Raw genomic sequence first — 25,467 nt, 5'->3', positions numbered from 1 at the left:
ACGCATTATCAGCACTAGGATCCGATGTTTCCCGTGAAACTATCAAAAAAAATCCACCTCTATGATTTACCACATCAGCTCTATCTTTTCACTTTTTACACACACATTAAAATTGCTGCAATGTCAAAACAAAGAAGTTTATTGGTTGCGTGCTTTCTTTTCAATACTGAGATTCAAGTTTTATGATTTTAACGAGAGGTGGCGGCGGCCTTGGGAGCGAAACCCTTGGCTTGTTGCTTGCTGACCTTGGGCTGGTTAGCGTTCTACAAATAAGACGATGTCAGTGGGGGATTGGAACAATGGAAAAAAAAAAGAGTATGGAAAACTCAGCTGGTACTTACGGTGGTCTTGGTAGCAGCCTTGGCCTTCTTAGCCTCCTTGGACTTGGCAACAGCAGCCTGGCGAGCAGCAGCACGGACTTCGGGCTTCTGGGCACGCTTGGCACGGATGGCATCCCAGGAAGCACCGACGACAGCACGGTCGTGCTTGACAGTGCGGCGGGTGCGCTTCTTGGCAACTTCCTCAGTGATACCCTTCTTGTGCATGCGACGGTAGACAACGGTCCAGTCGATCTTGCGAGGGTTCAAACGCTGCTTGAAGTAGGACTCGCACTTACCGTTGACGAAACGGAAAGACTTTGTGGGGAGAAGAAAGAGGTCAGTTAGTTTATCATACGCGTACACTGGAAGGAAATGGAAGCAGCAGTCGGCAGGGCATATTCGATGGAGAAGGTAGTGAAGATACGATCGGCTATGGCGTTCATTGCGTATAAGGTAAAAATGAGATGGTTCGTTAAAAAGGCGGATGGAATTTTGTTATGGTGTCAAAAGTATAATGTCACAATGGTGCTTTTTTAGGTATTGTGGGCCGAGTCTTCATCGATATTGCTGGAATCCGGGGCAATTTCGAAGTTGCTGAAACTATGACTTTCCCTCTCTCTGTACGCGCTACCAAAAAAACATCGAGAAAAATAGGTGTAAAGTACATACTCTGTAATAACAAAGAAAAACCAGGGCTCATCAGTTTCCATCACAGTGAGTGTTTCGACACATAGAAATGCAAGACTCACCTGTTGTCAGTGCGAACATAAATCTTACCCTTTGCGGGGTAGATCTTGTAACCAGAGAAAGCGCAGATTTCAGTCCTGTTTGAATGAATGGCAATGAACAGGCAATGTCAAACATGGGCAAAGAAAAAAAAAAAAAAGTGGCAATCGGTAAGCAAATGTCAAGTTGTAAAAGTCAAGATAGGTTGTAATGGTGATGAGAGATGTAGGGTCAGTACAGATGAACGATGGATGCACGATGGATAGATGGATGGATTTACGCACTTCATGGTATGTGGTGGAAAAGGAGGTTCGATGGCTGCTTGCTGCTCTCCATCTTTTGGAGACCAGTCTGACTATACGGCGGAGTTTTACGTTCATTCAATTCCCCTCTCTCTGAATCGTACATGTTTGAATATGAAAACTGACTTTTCCTTTAATAATGTACAAAACGTCTATAACTCGAAAATTCCTACTAACGTGCTAGAAAGCTATAAAATTTCACCATGTTGGCTTTTGATTTGAATTAACTCGAAATATTAGCCGCCATAACCACGTCTCGACCGAATTGTTGATATTGTACGCTGCTAAACATGGGCGTTGAAGGCTGCGAGGCACTGAGTGAGCTTTCAAACAGTATCTCCAGGTTTCCAAATTCAAGAACACTTACCTCTTTAGAAAGAGGGTTCTGTATCGTTATACCATTACCAATCCATGTGGGTGCAATGGTGACAACCACAGCATCCAGTAAGGCAAAGCTTGAAAGGCAGGTCTTGATCACAGATGCACCACCTTCAATCATCACACGCTCCATACCTCTACTCTTCAAGTTTTGGCACACCTCTTCTAAGTTCAAGTGTCCTGGAATGTATATGCTCCTGGGTTAAATTTTGATCTTGCAAGTGTGGGCTGGATTCAACCGAATCAATTTTTACCAGATGCGTCCACGCCAACAGTGTAGATGTGAGCCCCTGCATCTTCTAATTGATGCTATAAAATACATTGAATCCGATACTTCGTTAATACCTTCTTATCACGAGTTTAAAATTTTCTATTGGAGGCGACTTACCCATCGTGCTGAGTATTTGTCATCGCTCTGATCTACGCCCGTAAAGATGATAGGCGGTTTGCCTTGTTTGGTCGCAGCGATTTTTAGTAACGAGGCATCAAGAGGAAATCGCAGCTTTGAATCCAAAACAACTGGCGTCGGTTGTTTGTGTGTGGCCAAATAGTCTTCGCCGACGTAGTCCGCTCGACCTAGTGAATGATCATCATTCAATACGACAGGGACAAAGAATCCCATGTATTGTTCCTAACATACCTGTAAGTCGGGGTGAATCGTTGATCAAAGTATTTATCCCGATGATGATTCCGTCCATATTGAGCCGAAGCCTTAGATTCTTTTGTTAAAAAAGTCAGTTGCGGAGTGCAGCCATTGCTTCAAATGTACTTACGTGTGGGTCATGACCATGGAATCTTTGCCGCTGATCAGAATTTGTTGACCTTGGGGTCCTGCGATTATCCCATCCATACTCTGCGCATATGTCAAAGTGACATGAAGACTATCAGTCGAACTTTTAACATACAAGGGTTGTAAGAATTCCCAGGCTTGTTCTGCCGTCCTGGTCATTGAATTTATCAGGAGTCAAGGTGGTCGTCAGGCTGCGACGCATCTTTGACTTTTTTGACGGACAAAACTCCGCCATTTTGAATAGGCATCTAATTCACAGGCTATCCGGTGCAATAATTGAATCAGGATAGAGGCTTCTTTCGCCATATCTAATCCAGGCGGAAGATGTTGGTAAATAAGCATGGTGAACAGTGTCAGCTGCGTTGCACGGCCATCGTTTATGGATATTTTAAGGCTTTCTCGGCTCGGTGGTCGTAGGTTATAATTATTTACAACCTTGGTGGAAGCACTAAATTTAGAAATTCGTGTGGCCTTTGTGGGATCAATTGTGGACGAAACAATATCATAGAATAGGAATGAAAGAGCAAGAGGAAGGAGACGTGAAAGTATGTCAAGGATGCTACGGTGATCAAGGAGTAATTATTGCTTTTTTCAATGGCGTCCCCTCAAATCATCGTTGATTGGAGTCACGATGAGAAATTTACACGATAGCCACAGAGAGTTGCGTTTGTTTACCTTCCCCGTTCCCCTTTCTGTCTCCTGTCTGACATGAATAAAACCTTTCGTCTTTTCAAAGGAGCAAAAACCCTTAGTTTATGTTGCCAAAAATTTTCATATATATTTTGCCTACCCTGCTATATCTCTTTTGTTTTAGCTGCTATCTCCTATTACATTTGTTCATAATGCTAGTGTCGTCATTTAGCAAGAGACACACCGTTTCATTTCCATGCATTCTAACCGTGGTTCGTGCCTCAAGTCTGCTGGTATCTGCTATGGTTATGACATCGGATTTACTCCATTATACAACCACAACCCATACGACAACAGGGAAAGGAGCTCAAGAACTTGTTTTGTCGTTATTCGCAAATGCAATTGAAGACAGACGCTTGATTTCAACACTTGTCACTGCTCATGCCACTAGTATTTGTTCTCTCCTTGTGCTGATTGGCCAGTACCGAGGCGGTATAGAGATCGAGCCCACGCGTTACAAGTCCATCTTTATTCAACTATGCCAAATGGTTGTGCCCTTAGAACTCATGGTCAGTTGGATATTCTGCATCCTATTCGATGTACACACCAAGCGAGTTTTCGAAAAGAAGAGCAGCTCTTTCAGCTTGTCTGAATATCAATTTTTCGACAACGTATGCATAGGCAGTGCAGAGGAAACCGCATCCATGCAATGTTCATTGGTTACATTTACCTATACATGTAAATATATCATCGGCGCACTTTTATTCACTGAACTTTTACTGGTGTCAACAAGAGCTTATAAAAAACTAATAGTCGAGCGTGAAGGAGCCATCCAACTATACGACGAGGAGATTCTGATTTTCAAAACAGAGAAGCAGCACCTTGCTCAGCGCTAGAATCTAATCATAGTTTAATGGGCTATATCCTAATATACTGTACAGTCAAATTTTATTTTTTCGGAATAATACAACTCTCATCTATGTAATTATTTTGTTTGCTTTCACCCCATTTCATTCTGAACCTATATTATACGATGTACACACATGTATATATAACCTTCAATATAATGTTCCAATGACAAGAAATCACCAGTAGCTACTTAAATATTCCGAATCGTACTCAATGAGTATTCTGTCCAGCAATTCATGCACATCGTCCTACAGCGACAGTTCAAAGGCTTCGATAGGGCCTGGCGAGTCTCGAAGGATTTGGCGGACTGGCGTCCTGACAAGTTTGCGTTTGTCTTCAAGTCCGAACCAAACGGCGAGTCCCAGAGTATCCCCTTTACCTCAAGGCTGGAAGAATAGCCCTATAGAACATCCTGACCCGCCGATACAATCAACAATGCCATCGACAAGAGGTATTTTTATCACTACTCCATGCGCTATGGCTGGCAAGACCATCGCCGGGAGAATCCAAGTACCACCAAAAACAAAATTAGACCACCATTCAGCCCAATCTCTGATACTCGAAATCATTGGAGTTGAGGGTATGGCTGTCATGGGTATATAATTTAAGTGCAATTGGTATAGTGACTGATCATACGTCTATATACAACAGAGGTGATTGACATTACTAGGCGCGGAAGGCAAACGCATCGACATGGCTTTTATAAGCAAGGCATCGATGACTGGACCTTTTGCCAAAATTCTTTGCGAGGAAAATCAAAACCATGGATATCTTTTCAATTGAGTTTACCAGACTGGTTGCAAGGATCTTATAGTGACAACATTAGCAAAGTTTATTATGTCATCCGAGGGTATGTCAGGGGCGGTCTTTATATCAATATGTGCATCGTATTGTGCTAATATTGTCATTTTATCTTTATGTGACGACAGTGTCAAACAAACTGGTAGGAATGGCCATGGCGACTTGACTGTTATTGAAGAGGAAGTCATCGTGCGTGCAAATATTGGAAACTTGGCATCCAGAGAAAAGTCGTTATATTCACACTTAACTGAGAATAACTCCATTGACTTCAGTAAATACGGTGAAGGCAATGTCAAATTACAATTATCAATACAGAGGCGAGTATGGGCATCCGGATCTCCCATCTTTTGCTCTCTTCAAATCAACAACGAAACGGAAGTGACTGTAAGTACTAATTCACAATGAGCTGTATCAGCTTTTTACTGAGTTCGCCCCCATTAGCTCAAGGACATCAAATTAATCCTCCTTAGGCGACAAAATACGTATTCAAATTTAAGCCAAAGCTTTCAACTAATGCCTGTCAGCTCGCTGTGTGATGTTGTCAGTACCACCTCTATCTCTTCTCTTGGCTGGTTTAACGGGCTTGCGAGTGGTGTAAAAGAGAATGTTGTATTGGAGTTGCAAACTATGGTAGGTCAAATACTGCGTCTTTCAATCCGTGCAAAGGAAAGTAGAATTAAAATATGTCCACAGCTTCAGCATATCACTGTCAAAGATCATGACTTAATAGATGTATCGTACGCAATCCAAGCGTCCATCGAAACATCTAAAGGGTATGTTTTAATATATATGATTTGTTTATGTAATGGACAACATTAACAGTATGGGTGAATTCAGCATAGAGACGTTGGTAGAGGTCCCCATCATACTAGTGCACCCACAAACTGTAGAACCGCCGATACCTGTCATGACATCCAATCCAGCAACGTCAAATATTACTTTTGCAGACCTCTTGAGACAAACAGAAGATAGCAGTGAAAGTGATACTGACGAAGAAGCGGAGGCTTTCAGTCCGAGGTTCAGCATATTTCGCCAACGTGCCTCATTTTCCATGTTGCATCCCACTGAGCTTGTTCCAGCCGAAACTGTCACAAGAAGCGTTTCATTAACAGCTCCTAAACGAAGGTCAAGTGCAACACACAAAGTAAACATAATGGAACCAGCCATAGCCAACTTTGCTTTGCATGAGAGCATTCCAGAGAACCATTCAATGCTGAAGAGGAGATCTCCCGTCAAAAGGTACATAGTACGACGCGCTTCCAGCCCACAACAATCTACATATAAGCGGAACTATGCTCGGCGTATAAGTGTGTTTGAAGACTGCGCTGAGGATACCAAGCTGCCTATTGTCGATCGATACGATCTCGGTAAGTGCTGCGGGTGTCTTTTTTGGTAAACGTTTCGCCGCTTACACATTTTGGCACACTCTAGCAGCTGATCCTGATACTGTTCCTGAAATTGAATCAAATTTGCCACAATCCTTAAATGCTGTCTCTTCTTCGAAGGACCAAACTCGACTTGGCACAAGACATAAGCTTCGTTCGTTTCGAGATTCTCTACGAATTTGAAAATTTCATGGACAAAAATCTGTGTATATATCCTTTCTTTCTATACCCTGACGATCAATTTTACATATTACCTGCGGAACATAATCGAGAAATGAATTATATCGCTTTTTCAAAACGTCTTTTGCACTTCGTTTCGTCTTTATTCGGTAGTTTAATATAATAAAAGTAGCATACAGATTGTTTAGATATAAAATAACAGATGTATGGAAATACACGGTATAACAAGTATGTTACTCATGTATAGCCCAAATGGATCAAGCTGTATTCATAATGATCATTAACAGCGCTTAGATGACGGCAATCTCCGCAACAGTAGCTCCAGCCATTGTACCATCATCCGTCTGAGTACCTTCAACTTCCAACTGTACATAACGTGCTTTGATAGACTTTGAGAGTGATACATCGCTGACATTACCAAGTCGCACTTGTACTTGATCGGCATTTTCAGGGTCATAGGGAGCAGTAATTGTGACCTTGTCGACCTTGGCAACCTGCTTCAACCCCTGCGTCGTGTTAGCTATACCAGCATACACAGTATAACTGGTTGGGGGGTTATTGTTGAAGTTGAAATGGAAGCCGGAGATGGTCTGGCTTTTACCCAGATCAATGACAATCGACGCTGCAGACTTGCTATCCGGACGCCAGTACGTAGCATTGGAGCCGTCAACAGCTGCAAGAGCATATTGGCCAGGCTCAATTGCTGCATTTGTGGACACGCCAGATGGACATTGTGCTTTGTTTCCGGCAACAACAGTACCATTAAGATCGCTTCTATACGTCGGTACAGTAAGGGAATCGCCTACACCAAGTGAACTTGTATAACAGAAGCATCATATTAGTATTTATGAGCAATGCATCTATAAAAAAAAAGGTCTCTTATAAGTTTCACTTACTAATTACCGCTCTTCTTGTTCCTATCACCGATGCACACATTAGCGTCAGAGCCACCAGATCGATGATGAATAGTAGTGTCTTCTCCAGCGATGGTGACATCAAAAACGCTGCCTTGCCATTTCATGCCTTTAGCAGTATACCCATCTGGGGCCAATTGAGGAGGAAGTGAAGGATCCAAGTAGAAGCAGTCATAACGAGGTCGATATCCAGTGAAGCCGTGAGTCCAGACTTGCAAGTATCCGCCGTGGCCAGTCAAGAACGTGTAGGCAGGATTGGTGCCACCGTTGTCAGCATAGATATCCGTTGTCTGCTCAGAGAACTGAGCGAATGGGCCACGAACATAGGGCTCGCTGCTCTGCAATAAGTATGTGTACGACTCACAGCCTTGGGTTGACAACTGAGCGGAGTCGATGCTGAAGATGGAGTAAGTCATTCCTGGGCCTTTGGGGCTGTTGGCACCAGCGTAGAAGGCAAGATCCTCGGTAGCATCACGTACACTGTATTCCAGTGGGTAGATCAACAATACAACGTCCGCTTGCTTGACAGGGGTTGAGGCATTGAACCCTTCGTATTCAAGAACAACGTCACTTGCAGGTTCGTATAAAATATCGATGTTACTCGCTATTTCGCTCCAGTTGCCGGGAACATCCTTTGATTTACCAAGAATCGAAGCTGCTTTAATACTATTACGAAGCGTAATCGCCACACCCGCATCCGTGAAGGCAGCATTGTCTTGGAAATTCGCGTACTCGTCGGGATCAGTCTATTTGAAAAGTTTAAACTGAGTTAGTATTCGCTTTTGAAGTTAACTGAATGTTCATAGTGAGGACTTACTTCATTGCGAGTCTGATAAGTACTGTGAGAACGTTATTGTTTTTGTCAGCACATGTGAATGCCGTGATTCAAAGAAATTGAAAGAAAAAAAAATAGCTAGTGTCAACTTACCCTGTGGTGGAGTTTTTAATGACTTGGCTGGCCCAAAATTCAGACACCCCTTTCATGATGGGATAAGCCTTCTCTTCCAACCAGGTCTTGTTATCAGTCACAAGGAAATACTGCCATTGCGAAAGCGCAATATCGTTATTTAAATGGTATTCATAATCATAGCAAGGTCCAATTCCTATGAGTAAAATGTCAGATCAGAAGAACCATGGACAGGAATAATCATGTTAGGAACATAATTTGCGCTTACCAGTACAGTTTCCATATCTAAATGAAACCCAAGGATACAATAAGCCAGATCGGTTAAATTGTTTGACATTCTCCATAGCTGCACCCAAATTTTTGCTTCTGTAGTTGTTGATGCTCATAGCGTAGTCAGGGAAGAGCGACAGTAACGAAGGGTACATCCATGTTTCAGCATCCCAAAAGATACCTCCAGCATAAGAATCCGATGTAAGTCCAGCAGGGGCGATACTATTGTCGCCTAATCCTGTTCCTTCGTTACCATTTCGAATATTAGAGAGAAGATGGAAGAGACTAGATCTCGCAGTGGTTTGTAGTTCTCCCAATAGGTTATTTTCATTTGATTTCTTTGCACCAAGAATGTCAATCTCGCCTCCCTCGCTCCAAAGGGTTTCCCAGGCATCTTTGTGTTCAGAAACCAGTTTTTCCCAGCCGCTTTGCTTAGCTTCCTTGGCGGTAGTAAGAGCAGTGGATTTCTCTTCGTCGGCGAAAGCATCCGATGAAGCGATGCCTACGGCCTTGAACACGGAGATACATCCGCTGCCATCCGCAGTCAATGAGTATGCTTGAGCAGCGGTTGACTTATTGGTTCCCAAGTCGATGCTTTGAGGGACTTCCGTTTCTTGAATATTGCTTCCGTCAGTAAACTCTAGCGTGGAGATCTCCCACGCGGTGACGTTATCTATTCCCAACGGATTGACAGCCGAGTATATACCATACTCCAGCTCATCGTCATTAAGTTTACCCGCCTGTTCCTTTTCGACTCTTTGCGCTCCGGCGCCATCCAATACATCGGTAATAATTACTTGCTGACCATCCTTTAGACCGCTGACATCCAGGCGAACTAAGCCTAAAGTAGGGCGTTCGCGATGGGCCAAAACGGTGTAAACCAATTCAATAGAGGAAGTATCTTTGTCTGAATTGGAGTCGAACGGTGCCCAGGTAACGGTCGTCTCGACTATTCCATTACGTAGGGATAGGGATTGCTTGTACGACTTTATCTGGCTAGCGTCTACCCCGACACGGTATGTAGCCAAATCCTTGGAAGATGACGTATTATCCGCAGCTCCAGAAGGAGCGACAGTCAGATACAAAGAAGTCCAAGTTGGTAGAAGGGATATGACTTGTTCGCCACCGGTTTGGTCCTTCAGCATCCACAATAATTAGTAATGTTACTTAAAATTTAATTTGCACGAATAGCATTCTTGCCGGTACTCACAAAATTGGTACCTCTGGTCGGCCCTTGTTGGTCATAGAAACCTGCAACAATGGAGGCGGTTTGTCTCAATGTGAACAGTGGCCATCCTTGGGTTCCGTTCATTGCGGTATAGTTAATGGCAGGGTACACCTTCAATCCAACGCCTTCTACAGGAAGTCGGGCGCCAATATAGCCATTTGCGACGTAGGCTTCACTTTGGAAAGCAGTGGTGTTAAGAGTAGTTGTACTTAGAGTCCATCCGTCTGAATCTGAGCTTTCTTCTGCATCTCGTTTAATATATCTAGATGCTGCTGAACTGGCGAGTAGAACAAGTCCTGCGACTAATTGCAGAGGACGAAGAATCATAGGTACGAGAAGCTACTAATAGCAAGCCCAAAAATGAAAGAAGAGAAGCAATGGGAGCGGGGAAATTCTCCCCACCTCCTCTTTGTAATCCCCCCCACCACAACAGTAAAAGATGAGACCTTTCCTACTTTGATCTGTACCTATTATTTGCCATATTCATCATGCATAGCTATTACCGAAACCGTGTGAAACCATTCTCCCCGCGTTTTACCAATCTGCTGACGTTCATTTGACAGTTGGTGAATGCTACAAAAACATAGCTTTGGTATTTCGCATGTTTGTATACACTTGCCCATGCTATATTTTTGCATCGTCGATCTTCTAACTTTCGTTCCCTCAAGTAATTTTTAATACTGGCATATTGCAGAACGTAATTAGCTTTCGACTCCAGCAGTTGAAACTACAGCAAAAGTGGAGAAGTACGTATGCAAGTCACTGAGACAAATGCATACCGGCTGACTCTCACAGTCCGACTCAGCGAAGTAAAGTTTTCATCCCTCCAAAGAAGGTTAAATACAAGTTCAAGAATAGAACATTGTTTAGGAGAAGATTCTTCCACAAGCCGCATCGATCCTTCTAGCATTTCATTCATACACTGCTGATGGGTTCATTGTCTTGTCTTTTTTGAATTTGAGCTAGGGAGATAGGAAATAACACTGGTGTATAAACTATATCTACGTAAGTAGCATTTTTACATTTTCATAATACATGAGCATGGGATTTTCCCCGCTCTGAGTCTTGGTTCTCTCTATTTCGCCATACCGCTGACAGAAGTCCTTATGCGTAAGTACCTTGACCGCCTTGTCGTTACCAGCCCGCGAGCCACGGCAGATGGACAAATACATGTCGCGCAACAGCTCCCAATTAGTTGGGAAGAAAATATCAAACCATCCTGGTTGAACCATGTATGTTGAGCATGGAACCATAGAACCCTTGTAGCGAGTTTGGACCACCGGAGCATCTACACCTTCAATAGCATTCGGTAGAGATGAGAAATCAGACAAGACCAGTCGGTGCTTGGGAAAGCGCTTGTTCAAGGTTTCCAAGAGCAGCAGAAGCTTGGTTGGTATGAACTCAGGTGCAGAAAGATTTGGTGAGAAGGGAAACATGTTGATGATTCGTTGGAGCAGGTGATGGTTCAATACAGGAGTGCGGTACATCGTGGATTTACGCAGGGCCAAGTACCGTGCAATCAACGGATCGCTTCCAACTGGTTCATAGATCTCGGAGTAATTTCCTTCGTCATCTACGCTGACCAATGCTTGAAAGGGTTGCATGGTCTCTGTATCGTACCGTATGAGATCATGTGCAAAATTATCCTGTAAACCGATTCTTCGTTCAGTACGAGGGGTAATGAAACCAAGCCAGAGAAAACGAAATGAATCCAATTTGATTCATAGGTGATAAACAATTTCACTTACAATAACTTCCATGCCAACAAAGAAACAATCGTCCTCTACATCAACATCCCAATCGAAGATACTCTTGTTGATGATTTCAACGCAGTGATGTCGGTGTTGAGCGTCTCTAACATCATGACGCTGGTATTGTCGTTCAGCCAGCTTTTGCGAGATTTCAATAATATTGTACCGGGTCCTCTTGTAGACCGAAGGTTCATACTTTTGAATATAATCTAATATGTTCAACATCAAAGTTCCGTTACCGGCACCCATTTCGAAAATGATCAAATCCTTGTTGGGATACAAGTTCAACTTGTATTCGGTAACAAGGTACTTTGCTATAGCATAACCATACCAGGGCTGAAATGGCACAAGTTAATTGACGCCTCCAACACGTACCCCAGGCACATGAAAGCGAGACTGACCTTAAATAACTCTGTAGGTGTATGCCAGACCTGTCTCGCAACTTCATCTACCTCATCGACATCGCCTTCTATTTCCTTGTACTTTTTGGCAATTAGATTCATGAAGTGGAGGTGGTCCCTCATTTGTGAAAACTCAAAGTCCTTCTCTGGGGAAAAAATGACAGCTTGCTTGGAAAAGTAGCCATAGTTTGGATTGTATAGCGAATTGTCTATGAAGTCTCTAACAAGCATCTTCGTGCGCGTGGGAAGTTCTGACAATGGTGCAATATCCTTGGCAGTGGCACGTCGGTAGTTTTCGTAATCGTGATCTTCATCCTCTGGAGGTGAAAGGAAGGGAATGAACACAGGCTTGACCACCTTCTCAGCCGAAAGAAGTAGCCTGGATTGATGAAGTTGGCGTCGATGTTCTAGCCAAACGTTGGAGTTGCGTAGTTGGTGACACCGTGAGCTCCACCTTGTAGAAACGCTGGGGATTCGGCGTACGACCGATCCTGCAAATCGTTTCATTATTATGAACTTTTTCCCTCGACTGCACTGACGGGCCTGGAAGTACAAAACTGTCGAGGTTTGAAAATTTCACTAAGGTCACGTGCGTCCGTAATGGGTCGTCTTCAAATTTGAAGCGTTGTTTGCCATTCCTTCGCAGTAAGCTTTGGTCATCAACATGGCAAGCTTCAAGTACTGTTCGGAATGGTATGATCGTGGATATGGTATACTTGAGAACCATTATACCCTAATTCGTTATTGATCTCTGTCGTTTATCTTAGCAACAACATGTTGTACCCGAGAGAAGACAAGACTAATCGCAAACTACTATTTGCTTGCCGCAACTGTCATTTCGAAGAGGATGCTGATAACAACTGCGTTTACCGACACGAAATCGTGCATGCTCCTTCGTATGTAATCACACTCGCTGTTTTTTGCTTTGATCTTGCTGTTCCATCCGTTCCAACCAGCTTTCTGATCTGACCGCCCATTTTCCTAACTATAGTGAACAAACCATGGTGTTGACTGATCTTAGTGCTGATCCCACTTTGGTATGTTCATGGTCTTTTTGTCTAAGCTGACGCTGAAATGAAACTCATTCATATTTCTTCTATTGTCATAGCCACGAACCACTACTGCCTGCCCTCGTTGCGGTTACCAGGAAGCGGTGTTCTTCCAGTCGGCAGCGCGACGAGCAGATACTAAAATGACCCTTTTTTATGTTTGCTGTAACAGGGCCTGCGGCCATCGTTGGGTCGATTAATTTGTACAGTTCTGTTTCTATCACTTCACATACCTTTTTCCCTTTTATAAAATCTTCAATATACATTCTCTCTCATTGAACTATTTGAGCCTATATGTCGCACTTGGTTCTAACATTTTGGTTAGTAGACAACTCATGTTCAACAAGCCTCGCCATACAACGTTGAGAATTTAAAGCATTTTATTGCATATAGAAAGGAAACGTATACATCAGATGGTTTAGTCCTGAAATGTGGGTGAATGAAAATGATTATTAGTCTCACTGTAGAGGTACTGCTGCATCCTACAACACCATATTTCTCTTTGCTCACCTGACGAGACTTGAGCGAACGTGTTATGACCTTGTCTGGCGTTCTGAAATCATAGACGCATTAGTACATAATTCAATTTACCAAAATAATACAGTATTCGTTGAAACATACATAATGTGAACAACAGCACCCCATCCAGATAAAGCATCTCTGTCTTGAGCATTCAAAAGTGCTTGGGAGATTGTCTCGAACAGATCTTCGGGTTCTAGATCAGGTTCCCAAAGTGATTCACACATGCCGTATAAGTTCTGACTCGCCGTTCCGCTCACAACAAAATCTTTTGCAAAGTTTATGCATCCAATAAGGTCCATGGCGCAGATGAAAGGTGTATTATCCTTGCTCAATCCAGCAACGACAGGCTCTACAAAGTAAGGTCCAAATCTGTCGGATTAAATGCACAGTAAGTAACTTAGCAAGCTTGTATTCCACTGATGTTAAGAAAAAGAGCGTATCGTACCGTCGTTGGTACAATGTTGAAGAAATCATGTGTGCCACTGTTTTGGGTTCAATATCTCTTTCCTCCTCCATTTTGTACATGTTGATATTGAATCGGAATCGCTCGGACCTAAGAATGATTAGTCTTAACAGGTGTTGTCATGAGAATTATATGTCAATATCGACAAGTAGCTTACAGTGTAAGGACGTCGGTTGCAAGGCCGGGCAATCCAATGTAGGTCTTTTCACTGGCAGGGAAGATCTTTTGGAAATTGGTTGAAACAGTCATAAATTGTTGACCCAATCGTTTGTCTGAAGCAATGGCTACGCAACCCTTTCCAACCATGGCTACCACCGAGCCTCCATTATATTCCATTATCGACTGAGTAAGAAAATGTCAGTAAAGGGCAAATCCAGAAGGCATCGAGCTATGCAGTGCTTCATGGATGCATTCAGCTTGCACCTCGATCCCTTTTTGCAACAAGTGTGAGGAAATGACTATTACCATTTTGTGTAAAAGTGATTTTGTACAAGGACTAGAGGGAATTCAAGCAGACGTACCTTGAATAGCCGAGACTATCTGAGACGCGCAACGCGTATGATGACGTAGACAGGATTCAAAATTCAAATTTCATCAGCCAAAGCGGGGCTCAACCAACCATTTAGTTCGCCACGACTGGAATCAAAAATGTCATCCAACCAGCCTTGTATTTGCCTCTCAATTAGCATTGTCACAGGTATCGAATTGAAAAATACTTGTTAGTGTATAGAGGGCTGCTTCATATACCATAATCATTTCCGCTTTCATAAAAAGGGGAACAAGTTTGAGTATTGTAAGACAACCGGACAATTAACGAATTGAAAGGTAAAGACCATGCATACTGCGATTCTAGTAAGAAGAATAAATCAAAACTCACCACTTGAGACATGCTAATTCCTCGATTTAGTCTCGATGTTCAGCAGTAAATGATAGAAACATCACAGCTTTTTCGTTTATTATGAATGGTAGAAATACCTGTTGGTCTATATGAAAAATCCCACCGCGTACACATTTCACAGATTTGAGAATTTTATTTCTTCAGTTTACATTTTTCCAACAAACACCTTTTATCCTGGTCATTAACAAGCTGGTGCTGTGAATTAGTTATACTACTGTTAAAAACATTTGTAATATAACATGATTTGAATTGGCTGATATATACCGCACTACAATTCCAATCGCAAATGCAAAATTATGTCATGCTAGGTGCTAGCAATATAAAAACTGAGGTTATGACAATATTTAACAAAATAGATATTTTAGATGTTGATGTACTATGACAATAATTTTCGTTTCAGATTCAATGCGAGTAAATCCCAAAAGTTATAACCAGCAAATATGAATAAAATGATCGTTATGTGGTCCTCAATGCTGTATTAAACTTCGTCTTGCTTTTATGCGTCTTCTTTACACCTATTCGGCTTGAACGTAAAAACTACGGTGAAAGGAAAACTCATCGGTACGACAGCTGAATTTGGGCATGTGCTTTCCGTATACCAGTGTTTGTCTCTACGGCTGTGACTCAGCTTATGAAGGGATGCCGATCATGGTTAAGGAGCTCGTACATTGAATGATCTATGAAAAGAAAATTTCAGGACAGCGACTCCACTGCATTAGACTCCTATTATTTGGTAACTGTACATCCCTAGACCCTGAAAGATAGTAAGATCAGATTCCAGTTCATCAGTAATGCTAGCTACAGCCGGCAGTCAGACAGAGTTTACAGAAAGCACCAACCAGTAACAGCGCCACCATGAAAGGCATCCAGCTCAAGAAGAGGCTGGTTATAGCACAGGTTTAATAATATATTATCCTGAGATTTGATGTTGTGGTAGTACTTTGGAAATACTTAGACATTCATGAAGGCGTACATAGCGTTACTTTGTCAAAATAGCAGCATTTGTGTGTATGGACATAGGTGGCACAAATAGCTTTTAAACAGGTTTTTCAACTCTAATTCCAAGCAATTAATGAGAAGCGCTAGTTATATTGTAGGACACGTTTTGGATACCGCAATCCACATCGCGGTTTCTCCACGCGTGTCTGATTTCATGTGCAACTTCATGTGCGACAGTGTATAACAGGGAATGGGTTGGCAATCAGAGCGAGTTTCTACATTATTCATTAAGGACAAAATACAGCTGAAATACTCGGTCGTGACATAGTATCATGACAAAAATCGACGATGGTTAGACTGGAAGGGAGGTGTAAGTCGGTTTAAGCTTACGACATGTAATTTCAAGTTTGATACTATTATTAACCGCATTTATTTTTTTCGTGGCACAAGCTCAAGCTCAACTCTGTATTCCTGAGCACCGAACGATCAAAATCCAGGAAAATTCAAGCACATAATGGTCAATGTAAGAATTATATAGCCTTCTTACAGTGCCATCAGAAAAAGCATGGCTCATTAAGAAACAAAGTGGTGGTTCAAAATAAGGGATGGATCTTCAGGAGGTAAGCTAATGATAGTGATTATTAGAAACTGACGTTGCTGCTGAACACTGTCCCTTTTCTGTCAAAAGGCACGTTCTTAACAGGAATCCTAGAAAGCGGAAACTTTGGAATCCCACATTCCTTACGGATCTTTCTTCGCTATCATTGACATGGGAATGTCTAAAATCGAATTCCCAATGGCGTGCTCTTACCCTTTTGTTGACCATGGTACACCTCTTTGGATAGACGTAGTCGCCAACACTTCTGATAAGGCTGAAGTCGGACGGCGGAGGACAAAATGCCACGCGATTGTAGATAATTTAAATGACGGCCGAGGGGCCACTGTAGAGCATGAAAGCATGTCGATAGAGACACCAATCTGCTGCACAAAAGACTTGAAGGTATGTCAGAATAAGTGGGAAACCTGCTCGGCGAAAATCTGATATTCACATCGTTTTCAAGACGCAAAATCCCTACCTCAGTAGCATAATTGAATTTAGCAAAATGCTCCCAAACACAAGCGCCGAGCTGGGCACGACCGACGGCCATTTGGATAGAAGTCTGGTCATCATGAACGCAATCCTCACGCCCAAATCTCCTCTCGTCTTCAATAAGCCAATTTTTTCAAACGGCAGCGAGGATGGTCGATGCGATCCAGTTACCACACAGGCTATCAAGTGCAAACCAACCTACGAACAAGAGAATGAGCAAGTGTATCTGAGCATCGGCCATTCATTACGCAACACAATGGAAGTAAATGATCAAGTGCCTAGAATGCAAACACCAGATCAAACTGAGACACTTAGCACATTCCATGCTATGGAAGAATTGTTGATGGGCATATTAGATCACTTGGAGTTTGCTGCGTCTCTACATTTGCCTTCCATCACATGGGATAACGATGGATCAATCTCAGCAATTTGTGCATCACGTCTGTCTCGGATGATACAGCAACTAGGAATCATGCCAAGCGCGGCACCACTTACTTCTTCCCTACCTGACAACGATCAGCAGCATAGCGACATGGCGGCTTTCCAGCAATTGATGATCTCAATAGATTTAATCAATCAGTGGCTCTGCAGTGAGATCCCAAAAATTCAGGAAGGCTTAAAGGACATGTCTTTGTTCCATAGGACGCAACTTATGGCTACGATTTGTGATAAATTGACTCAAACCGTGAACAACGCCAAAATCAACTACTCATCATTTCAGTCCAGTGTAATTGAACTACGACAGCAATTTGACAGTTCTCGGCGACACCTTCATTTGGTTCGGTGTCCCAATACTTGCTATACCGATCGTACTGTGACATGCGAGGATCTCAGAAGGAAAGACTATACATCACAGCCGCAGGTAAAATTTGAGCTTTCTGTCAAGGCAGAAGTAACAGTACATATATCTCACAAATGTGTTTAAACACCTTTAGAATAACACATGCAATAGTAACAATACTAATGGTGACAAATACGAAATACTCGTTTTGGCTTTGGAAGAAGGTATAAATGGTTGGGTGCAGGAATGCGACATGTTCGAACATGTACTACAGAATTCATGGTCCAATCTCGCAACTGCCAACTTGGACTCTGCTACCTTGGATAGACTAGCGCATTTGGAAACCCATTTACATGGCATCAAATCCTCTGTTGAATCCGCAAGACTAATATGTGTGCAGGACGAACACTGTGGGTCAAAAGCACAGTTGCTATCTCGACTGAGGGAGTCACAAATTCAGATTATGGACGTTGAGCCCCGATTTGAACGAATTTGTCAGCGTGTCCAAGTACTAGCACAATGCAAACGATGGGAAGGCCTTTACAATGATACTATGGCAAAAATGGCGTGTACAAACGGTCTCATCGACGAGCTTTTTGAGATGCGCAGTACTTGGGCCAGTCACTTAAATGACACTGATAATGACCAACACTCTGCGAAGATGCTAGTACAGAAGGGAAGAATAGAATCAGCACTACAGGATATGAAATTAAGCGAAGTCGCAGACGCCATCTTACAGTTCGAAGAAACATTGATAACGGCCATGTTCAAACTTCCTAATCGCATGCACGAAAGCCAACAAATCCTAGTGTCACTATTTACAAATTTACAGAGTAGACTACAATTTACTAGCTATATTTTGCAACAATATCAGCAAGTTTCCAAACTTCAGACAGACGTGACCGAAATACAGAGCACCCTTCGCACCTTCAAGACGACGAGTACTGAGCATCACTCAATCGCCCAGTTAGATGAACTCTGCAAAATGGTCGTCACTGTTGGTATCAGTGGTCATACATCCATCCACTATCCTGAAAGCACCATTAGCAGCGAAGTTCGTAGAAACAAACATGCCAACCAACATGTACGTTCTGGTATAGGAACAATGCAGATGACCCTGATGAGCATACTGGAGGATTTGAGAAACCTTATGGATGATCACCGGCATAATAGAGAACTGCAGCATGCGATGGAGCAAATGAAAGTAACCGCTGGACGGCAAATACGACTGCTCCAATCTCGCATAGCTTCGCTTGAGGACTCCCCAATCAATCCTAAGGCAAGAATGTCCATTCAAGAATTAAACGACATCATCAGTGATCTACAGTATCAACGTAGTTTGGCCAAGCAAACAGTTGTAATCTGTTCACCTCCTCAGCTCAACCTGTTACAATCATGTGAAGAAGGCAAAGCATCATACAATGCACAAAAAAACCTCGTCATGGCATTAATGGATAGGCTTGGGAAAATACAAAGCAAGCGCCGAGAGCTGGTCAATATGATGATGACTAGGGCTGCTTGGGAAGCTCGATATGAAGAATGTGCTGTGGTGTTAGAAAAGATGATGGAAGAGCTACCCAACATCATCCAAATGGCGTGGCAAACTGAGAACAAAACAATGGATATGGCTGATATAAACCTTGCTTACGTACTTGGATCGATGGAGGACAAATTACTGGAAGAGAAACTTGCATTCGACGCTTTCATTACAGTGTACAGTGGCCAAAGTACGTCCTGTAGGACAGATGAAGAACTCGCAATCATACTCAGTGATGCTGGCGATCGACACGCAAATCTGGTAAATATGGTAGAGCTCCTCTCCTTGACCTCCAGCATTCAGATCGATAGACTGAACCAGCGATATCGTGTACAAGCACTGGAAAGTACCTACAATCTTTTCATGGCACAGCTTGATGAACTGTATACAAAGCTACAGTGCGCCATGTCAAACGACAATGATCGGTATGAGGAAATGGCGTGTTTTGACATAGATGTTGAGGAGATGAAGAGCAAAATACAATATTTCGATCAGCAATGTATTGATGATGCCTTGTACCCTGACTGTCAGCAGCACTCAATACTACCACACGCATATATACTAGATCTGATGGATTCCAACCGACAAGTACGTCAGTATATCAACCAACTTCAAGACACTCTGTGCAAAAAGTTGAAGACTATCATAGACAACGGTAGCCACTTCACAGAGCTAGGTTCTTTATTGCAAGATCAGGTTTGCTTGCAACAGCGCTACCAAGACTGTCACACGAAAATTTTAGCCAGGAGCTCAGATTACGCTTTGGCAGATGAACCTGTGCCACAAGATGTCAATTCAACGCTGGCTTTGGTGCAATGTCTCTCTGTGCAATCAGAGGTACAAACACTATCCGACTTGGCACAGGGTTTAAGTAAAAACCTACTCGATCTAGCAACAAAATTGCTCCAGCATGATGGAACGAACGGCAGCTACGATGCACTCAATTTGCGATCATCCAGAGTTTCTTCCATGGCAAAAAGATTAGGACTAGCTTATCATAAATTAGTGAGCACAACGCTGGCAATGCATTTAAGACAAATTTGGGAGGCACGGTGGAACGCAAGCAAGGAAAAATTGGAACAATGCATCCTCCAGTTGGACGGTAGCGCACAATCCGAAAAATTATTAGACGGCCGATGTGCATCGACTGACTCCGCCGAACAAATCTTTCGCGAACTAATTCAAACCAATATAGCATCGACGAATTTTGCATTCCGAAACCTTAGCAAAGCGTATGAGGGACTAGGTGAAGCAACCCTCACCAAGCTACAGCAAAAGCATTGTGAACTGCGGCGACTGATAAGCAAATTTGAGGCGCAATTAGCCAAAATGCGTGGGTGTGGAGAACACATGAATTCACGTGCAAGAAAACTGTCGCACCCCAACCAATTGGAAATGCGGGCAAGAAAGATATCCTTACCGAGTCGAAAGACGTCTAATCTCGGAACATTCAATGACCATCTGGTAGCATCCAGGTCCGCTGTGGTCTCAAGCAGAAGCAGTAGCACTCGTAGCAGACCGAGTGTTTCAAGTCGATCTGGTCCCAAATCAGCAAGGCAGATATATATACCTGATCCAGCCAACGTTCTTGACGTTGAGCTGGGTCGAATCATCAACGAGTCACCCTATCGAATCTGTGTCAAAGCCGTTCCTGGTGAAGTTGGAAGGTATTGGTTTGGAGAGTCACAGCCCAAGCTCGCGTACTGCCGTATCCTCAAGAGCAGTATGGTCATGGTGAGGGTTGGCGGAGGCTGGGCGGAATTAACTCAGTTTCTGCGCGATCATGCACTTTTGGAAGAGAATTTCATACCGCGCGAAAGGAGTTTTACGGAAGATGAAGGACTTCGAGAAGGGTTCATTCGAACCCATCGTAATAATGCACCGCTTGGAAGGGTCATCAAAACACACACTCCTGAACGAGGAATCAAGAACGGTGATAGATTTATTGTTGGAAACGGTATTGAGGTCAAGATGAAGCGAGCTCAAGATGAACGCACGGTGCCACGATCAAGTCGGGTCAACCTTCTACAAAATTAGGATATGTTTTGTTTAAGCATTGTGTGCGACGTGTGTCAAAATGTTGGCTCAACGCACACACACTCTCATTGCCATCTAATGAACCCTGTAGCACACATGCTTCGATCGACGAAATTTTGTGAACCAATATCTTTCAAGTCTTGGTTTTAAAACGCAGGTTTCATTGTAATAAATTGCTTCATATATAAATAGAGCAAATTGTTCAACCACTAATTGCCATTGAAATTTATTGTGGATAAGGAGGGCCAGCGCGAAAAAAAAAAAAAAAGTAAAAACCGACAAAACTTATTTTCAGTGCCATCCGTAGAAAAACGTGCAGCGATTGGCTAAACAATCTTATTGAAATATTGAGACGGAGAACAGAAAAAAAATTTGGGTATAAACAGTAATTGCTAGATTGGCGTCGTCAAAGTACTATGGCATCACCTTTTTTTTTTAGAATACTCGGTTGATCTATGCGCCTGTATTAAATTCAAATACAATGTTTCTACTGCTTCCATCAATTCAATCATGTTGGTTTGCTGTGACAAATAATTTTACAGGTGGGGCAATTCATCATGGATGAACACCGGGAATTGAAGCGCCGCCTGCCCCGTTGCGTCGCTCATTTGGTAAGGAGCCAAACGAACTCTATTGGGGGGCTGAACAGGAAAAAATAACAACAACTTAAAGCTCTGCTCTTTCTCTTCATCATCTGAACAGCATTGATTCAGACCTTCTCGGAACTTCGCGTGTCTTGTTAGTTTCAGCGATATCGACTTGACTGGAGTAGCTTGTGTGTTCGTGTTCCTGCCCCTGAACCACTTTTTTTTTTTTGTAAAACCACTCGGTCCCCAAATCTACCCCTCATCATCTCGGTTCATCCTCGATGAGCGTCCAGGACAAAGAATGGTCGGTTGAGAATAACAGTTCGCCCGCTCAACAGGACGAACGTCAATACCATCAATCCATGCGACCTCACCCAAATGGTTATATGCCGTCCTACGTTCAAGACCACCCTCACGCGATGTACGTCACAAGTTTTTTTGCTTTACTTCCCCTGAACGTTCATTTATGCTTCGCTTCACAAGGCGTTTAAATTGAAACACAAACTTGAGATTAACTTTATATCTTCTGTAGATCTTCACATAACTTTAATCACCCTCCACCGGAGCATAGTCCTTACCTACCTCCCGGACCACCTGAGCAGTCTGATGCCATAAGACAACACCCAGGGTAAGACAAACTTTACATTAAGAAAGGGGTACAACCGAAGGACATAACGGAGTATTGATTCTTTTCTTTCACAGCTCTCAACCCTCAACGCCTCGGCCGGGTTCACCATTGTCTCAATCTCCAAATCATGATCAACGTAAGGATAGTATGCAATATCCACCCCAATATCCTCCTAATTCGCCTTATGCGGCTGGCCCCATCCGAAAAAGACGCAATGACTCAATTTATCAGCCTGAGGCAGGTCCTTACTTTAGCCCTACTAAAACATTTGGCAATCTGTATGCCACTGATAGAACCACCGTGTAAGTCTGCAAGTTCAAAAAAAACCCCCAACGTGTAAAAAGTCTCATTCTAATACGTTCGTTCGTTCCTTCATTTTAGTCTCACTCCAAGACTTTCCTCGAAAATCGATCGTGGATTTTTCTTAGCTGACAACGATTGGACATGTTATCGTCGCAACTACTTTCAAGTTAGTAGTGTATTTGCTATCGATGGTCTCAGTCACATTTACAACGATCATGAGTTGCCTTGCTTGGTCCAGATCAATGATAACTTCTACCCTATCAAACATTTTAATATCGGGATCAGCGCAAAGGTGTCCAACAGTGACAAAGTTATCGATCTTATCCAGCATACCCCAAAACGTGATAAAGGTCCGCAGATTACTCCGCCTTGTAGACCTATCAAGCCAGGTGGCGATCTGAGATTGAGTTCGGTGGGCTCAGGTCTTAATATCATCACTTATGAGCGAGTTCAGTTCAAGACCGCAACAGCAAACAATGGAAAACGCCGTGCAGCTCAGCAATATTATGTCATTGTTATCGATCTTTTTGCCTGTCTCACCAATAACGAACAGATTAAGGTTGCTTCCAGTCAATCAGCCCATCTTGTTGTTCGGGGACGTAGCCCTGGTCATTATGCAGACAGCACCGATCGGTATAACCCTATGGTCGTCTCACCTTCAGGAATGGATGATGAGGCCGGGCGAAATGCCCATTATAGTCGAGAGCATGCCATGCCATCACCGGCCGTTATGCAACCACCTACTGGCGATTATGCTTCAGCACCTTATTCTTATCCTAATTATCACCCATATCCACCGCAACCATATAGTCCGATGATGATCAACAGCCCTAATGGCCCCAATTCACATTATCCTCCTCATCCACATTATGGCCCTCCCCAAAATCCTTATATTGTACCTAGCATTTCCGATCCTTCATCGTCAGAGTCGTCATCGCCAGATTTATATTCCGGTGAATTTGCAGAGGGTGGTGGCGAGAATGGTCAGCACAAGCTTGCACATCCATCGTACCATCATCACCCATCTCATCTTCCACCGCCCCATGGAGTCAGTATGCATGGCGCCCCTCAGCATGAGCATGAAGCATGGCAGAGATCAAGAGGTTTGAATGGATATCCGCAACCCAGTTCACCGCATGAACATGTTCATCATCCTACCGCTCATCATCCAGAGCCTTATTATGGCGGTCCTCCCCACTTACCTTCACCATCTACGTCAGGGCCATCAGCGTTTACACCTACTCGATCTGATGTGAAGATTGATTTAGGTCCGGCACCTAACCTACCCTCCATTCATCCTTCCCATCCTATGACACCCACTTATCCTGGACATAATTACAATGACTTTCAATGGCAAGGCCATCCAGGTCAGCAAGGTCCACATGGCTACCATCCTGAAAATGATCAATATCGACATCATGACGATCGTAGACCAGAGTATGGCCACACGGGTGAACAGCAGGCTGAGCCACGTAAACCTGATACATACAATGGTGATGGGCAAGAACCCAATGATAAGAAATCAGACTTGCCTGACCAACATCGTGCAAATGAACTCGGGAAGAATGTTATGCACATGAGGATGGGTAGAATGGAGGAAGCTGACAATCTTTGATGGATCCCAGCACGGCCTGTAACAAAATAACGAAGCCCTCATCTTGCCAAAAGCTTTTTTTCTTTCTTCTATTAATCTTTGAATTTTATCTTCTTATATGTGTCTGCTTCTTGAAAATGTTCCATCCACTCCTTCTATAACTCTCTCTGTTTGTTGTTTATACTGTCGCGCTATTTGGTTTTCCCATTCCCCACATCCTCCTTTTACCTACTTTACGCTACCAACGTTCTACCTTCTGCCTCTTTCCTTTTTTTTTCTTATATTCCTTTTGCCCCAACCTTATCCATCCTCAGTCATTTGCATGCAAGGATTGTTTTATTTACCTGTTGCGATACGCTCGTATGCCTTTGCTCTTACTTTTTTTTTTTCCTATACTTATTAAAACCATTGCCACAAACTTGACTGTCGCATGAAATGGCTATTTTAGGAAAGCATTGGTATCACTAACGAACGGGTACACCTTTTCCCATAACCTTGGATAAAGATCTGCATGCAAATCCCGCAACATCTTTGGTAATCAACAGGTTCGCTCGCCTACTGCTTGCAATAAAAGTTTCAAAAATAAATTCTTTTAATAGCCTACAGGTTTTGATGCGACCGTGGCATGTGCCGGTCTTTTTACCTCCATCCCACTACGTACATTTCCCATTGTTCTTATGGGAAGTATGTGATCATAGCGTTTTTGAAACCATGCTAAGACTTTTCTTGCCTCGTCAATCGTCTACTTACCAACTTTATGCGGCAGTTCAACGTCTATACTGCCATGCCTGGTACGCTACAAAATGGAGAGGGTGATACCAATTTAGCGGGACTTGAACCTTTCGTAATTGGTGGAACGCTATTCTTTGACGAACCTCAATCCCAGCGGTACTGCTTTCAGTACCTCCGTATAGCCCTACTTTACTGCTCCCCCATTTTTGTCTTCAATTTGGCTAAACCTATCTGCGTAATGGGCATCTAGCTACTTTTGCTCTTTTGGTTGAGTTATTGAAAATGCCTAAAAGATTCAGCCGAATGAATTATTGGTGCATTTACGAAAGTGAATATATTTGAGATTGACGGTCGAGACTCATGCATGAGCATCTGCTACTACAACCAGTTGTAGATATCATGAAAAAAAGAAGAA

The 25,467-nt window shown here is 43.0% G+C and overlaps 10 protein-coding genes across 10 annotated transcripts; 5 read left to right on the top strand and 5 right to left on the bottom strand.

The window, feature by feature from the left end:
* Positions 1-188: 188 nt before the first annotated feature.
* On the bottom strand, positions 189-1,335 carry K450DRAFT_264212 (uncharacterized protein; the record flags this gene model as incomplete). Its single annotated transcript, XM_051592769.1, has 5 exons — positions 189-263; positions 342-635; position 990; positions 1,070-1,144; positions 1,331-1,335. The coding sequence occupies 5 exons, from the start codon at positions 1,333-1,335 to the stop codon at positions 189-191; spliced, it is 450 nt and encodes a 149-aa protein (XP_051449548.1).
* K450DRAFT_216807 (uncharacterized protein) lies at positions 1,292-2,809 on the bottom strand. The gene is made up of 6 exons (XM_051584940.1): positions 2,500-2,809; positions 2,367-2,437; positions 2,115-2,302; positions 1,981-2,035; positions 1,716-1,906; positions 1,292-1,652 (listed from the first exon to the last, which is right to left on the bottom strand). The coding sequence occupies exons 1-6, from the start codon at positions 2,673-2,675 to the stop codon at positions 1,572-1,574; spliced, it is 762 nt and encodes a 253-aa protein (XP_051449547.1). The 5' UTR covers positions 2,676-2,809; the 3' UTR covers positions 1,292-1,571.
* Positions 2,810-3,279: 470 nt separating this feature from the next.
* Positions 3,280-4,186, top strand: K450DRAFT_216803 (uncharacterized protein). The gene has a single exon (XM_051584939.1). It carries the CDS (start codon positions 3,359-3,361, stop codon positions 4,040-4,042), a length of 684 nt encoding a protein of 227 aa, XP_051449546.1. The 5' UTR covers positions 3,280-3,358; the 3' UTR covers positions 4,043-4,186.
* Positions 4,187-4,268: 82 nt separating this feature from the next.
* On the top strand, positions 4,269-6,424 carry K450DRAFT_284822 (uncharacterized protein; the record flags this gene model as incomplete). The annotated part of the gene is made up of 7 exons (XM_051593515.1): positions 4,269-4,650; positions 4,707-4,905; positions 4,985-5,240; positions 5,298-5,486; positions 5,550-5,629; positions 5,679-6,223; positions 6,288-6,424. 7 exons carry the CDS (start codon positions 4,269-4,271, stop codon positions 6,422-6,424), a joined length of 1,788 nt encoding a protein of 595 aa, XP_051449545.1.
* Positions 6,381-10,094, bottom strand: K450DRAFT_216801 (uncharacterized protein). Its single transcript, XM_051584938.1, has 6 exons — positions 9,723-10,094; positions 8,511-9,648; positions 8,264-8,438; positions 8,153-8,174; positions 7,318-8,081; positions 6,381-7,237 (listed from the first exon to the last, which is right to left on the bottom strand). The coding sequence occupies exons 1-6, from the start codon at positions 10,065-10,067 to the stop codon at positions 6,712-6,714; spliced, it is 2,970 nt and encodes a 989-aa protein (XP_051449544.1). The 5' UTR covers positions 10,068-10,094; the 3' UTR covers positions 6,381-6,711.
* Positions 10,095-10,628: 534 nt separating this feature from the next.
* K450DRAFT_216799 (uncharacterized protein) lies at positions 10,629-12,406 on the bottom strand. Its single transcript, XM_051584937.1, has 3 exons — positions 11,893-12,406; positions 11,489-11,827; positions 10,629-11,386 (listed from the first exon to the last, which is right to left on the bottom strand). Exons 1-3 carry the CDS (start codon positions 12,397-12,399, stop codon positions 10,742-10,744), a joined length of 1,491 nt encoding a protein of 496 aa, XP_051449543.1. The 5' UTR covers positions 12,400-12,406; the 3' UTR covers positions 10,629-10,741.
* Positions 12,407-12,424: 18 nt separating this feature from the next.
* K450DRAFT_216797 (uncharacterized protein) lies at positions 12,425-13,264 on the top strand. The gene is made up of 4 exons (XM_051584936.1): positions 12,425-12,585; positions 12,660-12,788; positions 12,884-12,929; positions 13,001-13,264. The coding sequence occupies exons 1-4, from the start codon at positions 12,557-12,559 to the stop codon at positions 13,139-13,141; spliced, it is 345 nt and encodes a 114-aa protein (XP_051449542.1). The 5' UTR covers positions 12,425-12,556; the 3' UTR covers positions 13,142-13,264.
* On the bottom strand, positions 12,909-14,430 carry K450DRAFT_216794 (uncharacterized protein). The gene is made up of 6 exons (XM_051584935.1): positions 14,392-14,430; positions 14,084-14,268; positions 13,909-14,016; positions 13,563-13,832; positions 13,452-13,494; positions 12,909-13,365 (listed from the first exon to the last, which is right to left on the bottom strand). The coding sequence occupies exons 1-6, from the start codon at positions 14,392-14,394 to the stop codon at positions 13,360-13,362; spliced, it is 615 nt and encodes a 204-aa protein (XP_051449541.1). The 5' UTR covers positions 14,395-14,430; the 3' UTR covers positions 12,909-13,359.
* Positions 14,431-16,559: 2,129 nt separating this feature from the next.
* On the top strand, positions 16,560-21,208 carry K450DRAFT_267203 (uncharacterized protein; the record flags this gene model as incomplete). Its single annotated transcript, XM_051592825.1, has 3 exons — positions 16,560-16,763; positions 16,825-17,715; positions 17,789-21,208. 3 exons carry the CDS (start codon positions 16,560-16,562, stop codon positions 21,206-21,208), a joined length of 4,515 nt encoding a protein of 1,504 aa, XP_051449540.1.
* A 672-nt stretch (positions 21,209-21,880) lies between these two features.
* K450DRAFT_216790 (uncharacterized protein) lies at positions 21,881-24,563 on the top strand. Its single transcript, XM_051584934.1, has 5 exons — positions 21,881-22,216; positions 22,328-22,423; positions 22,498-22,559; positions 22,665-22,725; positions 22,805-24,563. The coding sequence occupies exons 1-5, from the start codon at positions 22,077-22,079 to the stop codon at positions 24,339-24,341; spliced, it is 1,896 nt and encodes a 631-aa protein (XP_051449539.1). The 5' UTR covers positions 21,881-22,076; the 3' UTR covers positions 24,342-24,563.
* Positions 24,564-25,467: the final 904 nt, after the last annotated feature.

Source organism: Umbelopsis ramanniana (assembly GCF_025399195.1).
Source record: "Umbelopsis ramanniana AG unplaced genomic scaffold K450scaffold_1, whole genome shotgun sequence".
NCBI classification, from domain to species: domain Eukaryota; kingdom Fungi; phylum Mucoromycota; class Umbelopsidomycetes; order Umbelopsidales; family Umbelopsidaceae; genus Umbelopsis; species Umbelopsis ramanniana.
This window is presented reverse-complemented; position numbering and strand designations above follow the sequence as displayed.

Coding starts and splice junctions, on each gene's coding strand:
- K450DRAFT_216807 (XM_051584940.1), bottom strand. CDS start 2,675: ATGACCAGGACGGCAGAACAAGCCTGGGAATTCTTACAACCCTTGTAT. Junction 2,036..2,114: donor ACAAATACTCAGCACGATGG/GTAAGTCGCCTC, acceptor TGTATTTTATAG/CATCAATTAGAAGATGCAGG. Junction 1,653..1,715: donor AGAACCCTCTTTCTAAAGAG/GTAAGTGTTCTT, acceptor AGTGCCTCGCAG/CCTTCAACGCCCATGTTTAG.
- K450DRAFT_216803 (XM_051584939.1), top strand. CDS start 3,359: ATGCTAGTGTCGTCATTTAGCAAGAGACACACCGTTTCATTTCCATGC.
- K450DRAFT_216801 (XM_051584938.1), bottom strand. CDS start 10,067: ATGATTCTTCGTCCTCTGCAATTAGTCGCAGGACTTGTTCTACTCGCC. Junction 9,649..9,722: donor CGACCAGAGGTACCAATTTT/GTGAGTACCGGC, acceptor TGGATGCTGAAG/GACCAAACCGGTGGCGAACA. Junction 8,439..8,510: donor TAGATATGGAAACTGTACTG/GTAAGCGCAAAT, acceptor TTTTACTCATAG/GAATTGGACCTTGCTATGAT.
- K450DRAFT_216799 (XM_051584937.1), bottom strand. CDS start 12,399: ATGAAACGATTTGCAGGATCGGTCGTACGCCGAATCCCCAGCGTTTCT. Junction 11,828..11,892: donor CACCTACAGAGTTATTTAAG/GTCAGTCTCGCT, acceptor GTGCCATTTCAG/CCCTGGTATGGTTATGCTAT. Junction 11,387..11,488: donor TTGTTGGCATGGAAGTTATT/GTAAGTGAAATT, acceptor ATCGGTTTACAG/GATAATTTTGCACATGATCT.
- K450DRAFT_216797 (XM_051584936.1), top strand. CDS start 12,557: ATGGCAAGCTTCAAGTACTGTTCGGAATG. Junction 12,586..12,659: donor TTCAAGTACTGTTCGGAATG/GTATGATCGTGG, acceptor CGTTTATCTTAG/CAACAACATGTTGTACCCGA. Junction 12,930..13,000: donor TTAGTGCTGATCCCACTTTG/GTATGTTCATGG, acceptor CTATTGTCATAG/CCACGAACCACTACTGCCTG.
- K450DRAFT_216794 (XM_051584935.1), bottom strand. Junction 14,017..14,083: donor GCAACCGACGTCCTTACACT/GTAAGCTACTTG, acceptor AATCATTCTTAG/GTCCGAGCGATTCCGATTCA. Junction 13,833..13,908: donor TCAACATTGTACCAACGACG/GTACGATACGCT, acceptor TTAATCCGACAG/ATTTGGACCTTACTTTGTAG.
- K450DRAFT_216790 (XM_051584934.1), top strand. CDS start 22,077: ATGAGCGTCCAGGACAAAGAATGGTCGGTTGAGAATAACAGTTCGCCC. Junction 22,217..22,327: donor CAAGACCACCCTCACGCGAT/GTACGTCACAAG, acceptor TATCTTCTGTAG/ATCTTCACATAACTTTAATC. Junction 22,726..22,804: donor GCCACTGATAGAACCACCGT/GTAAGTCTGCAA, acceptor CCTTCATTTTAG/TCTCACTCCAAGACTTTCCT.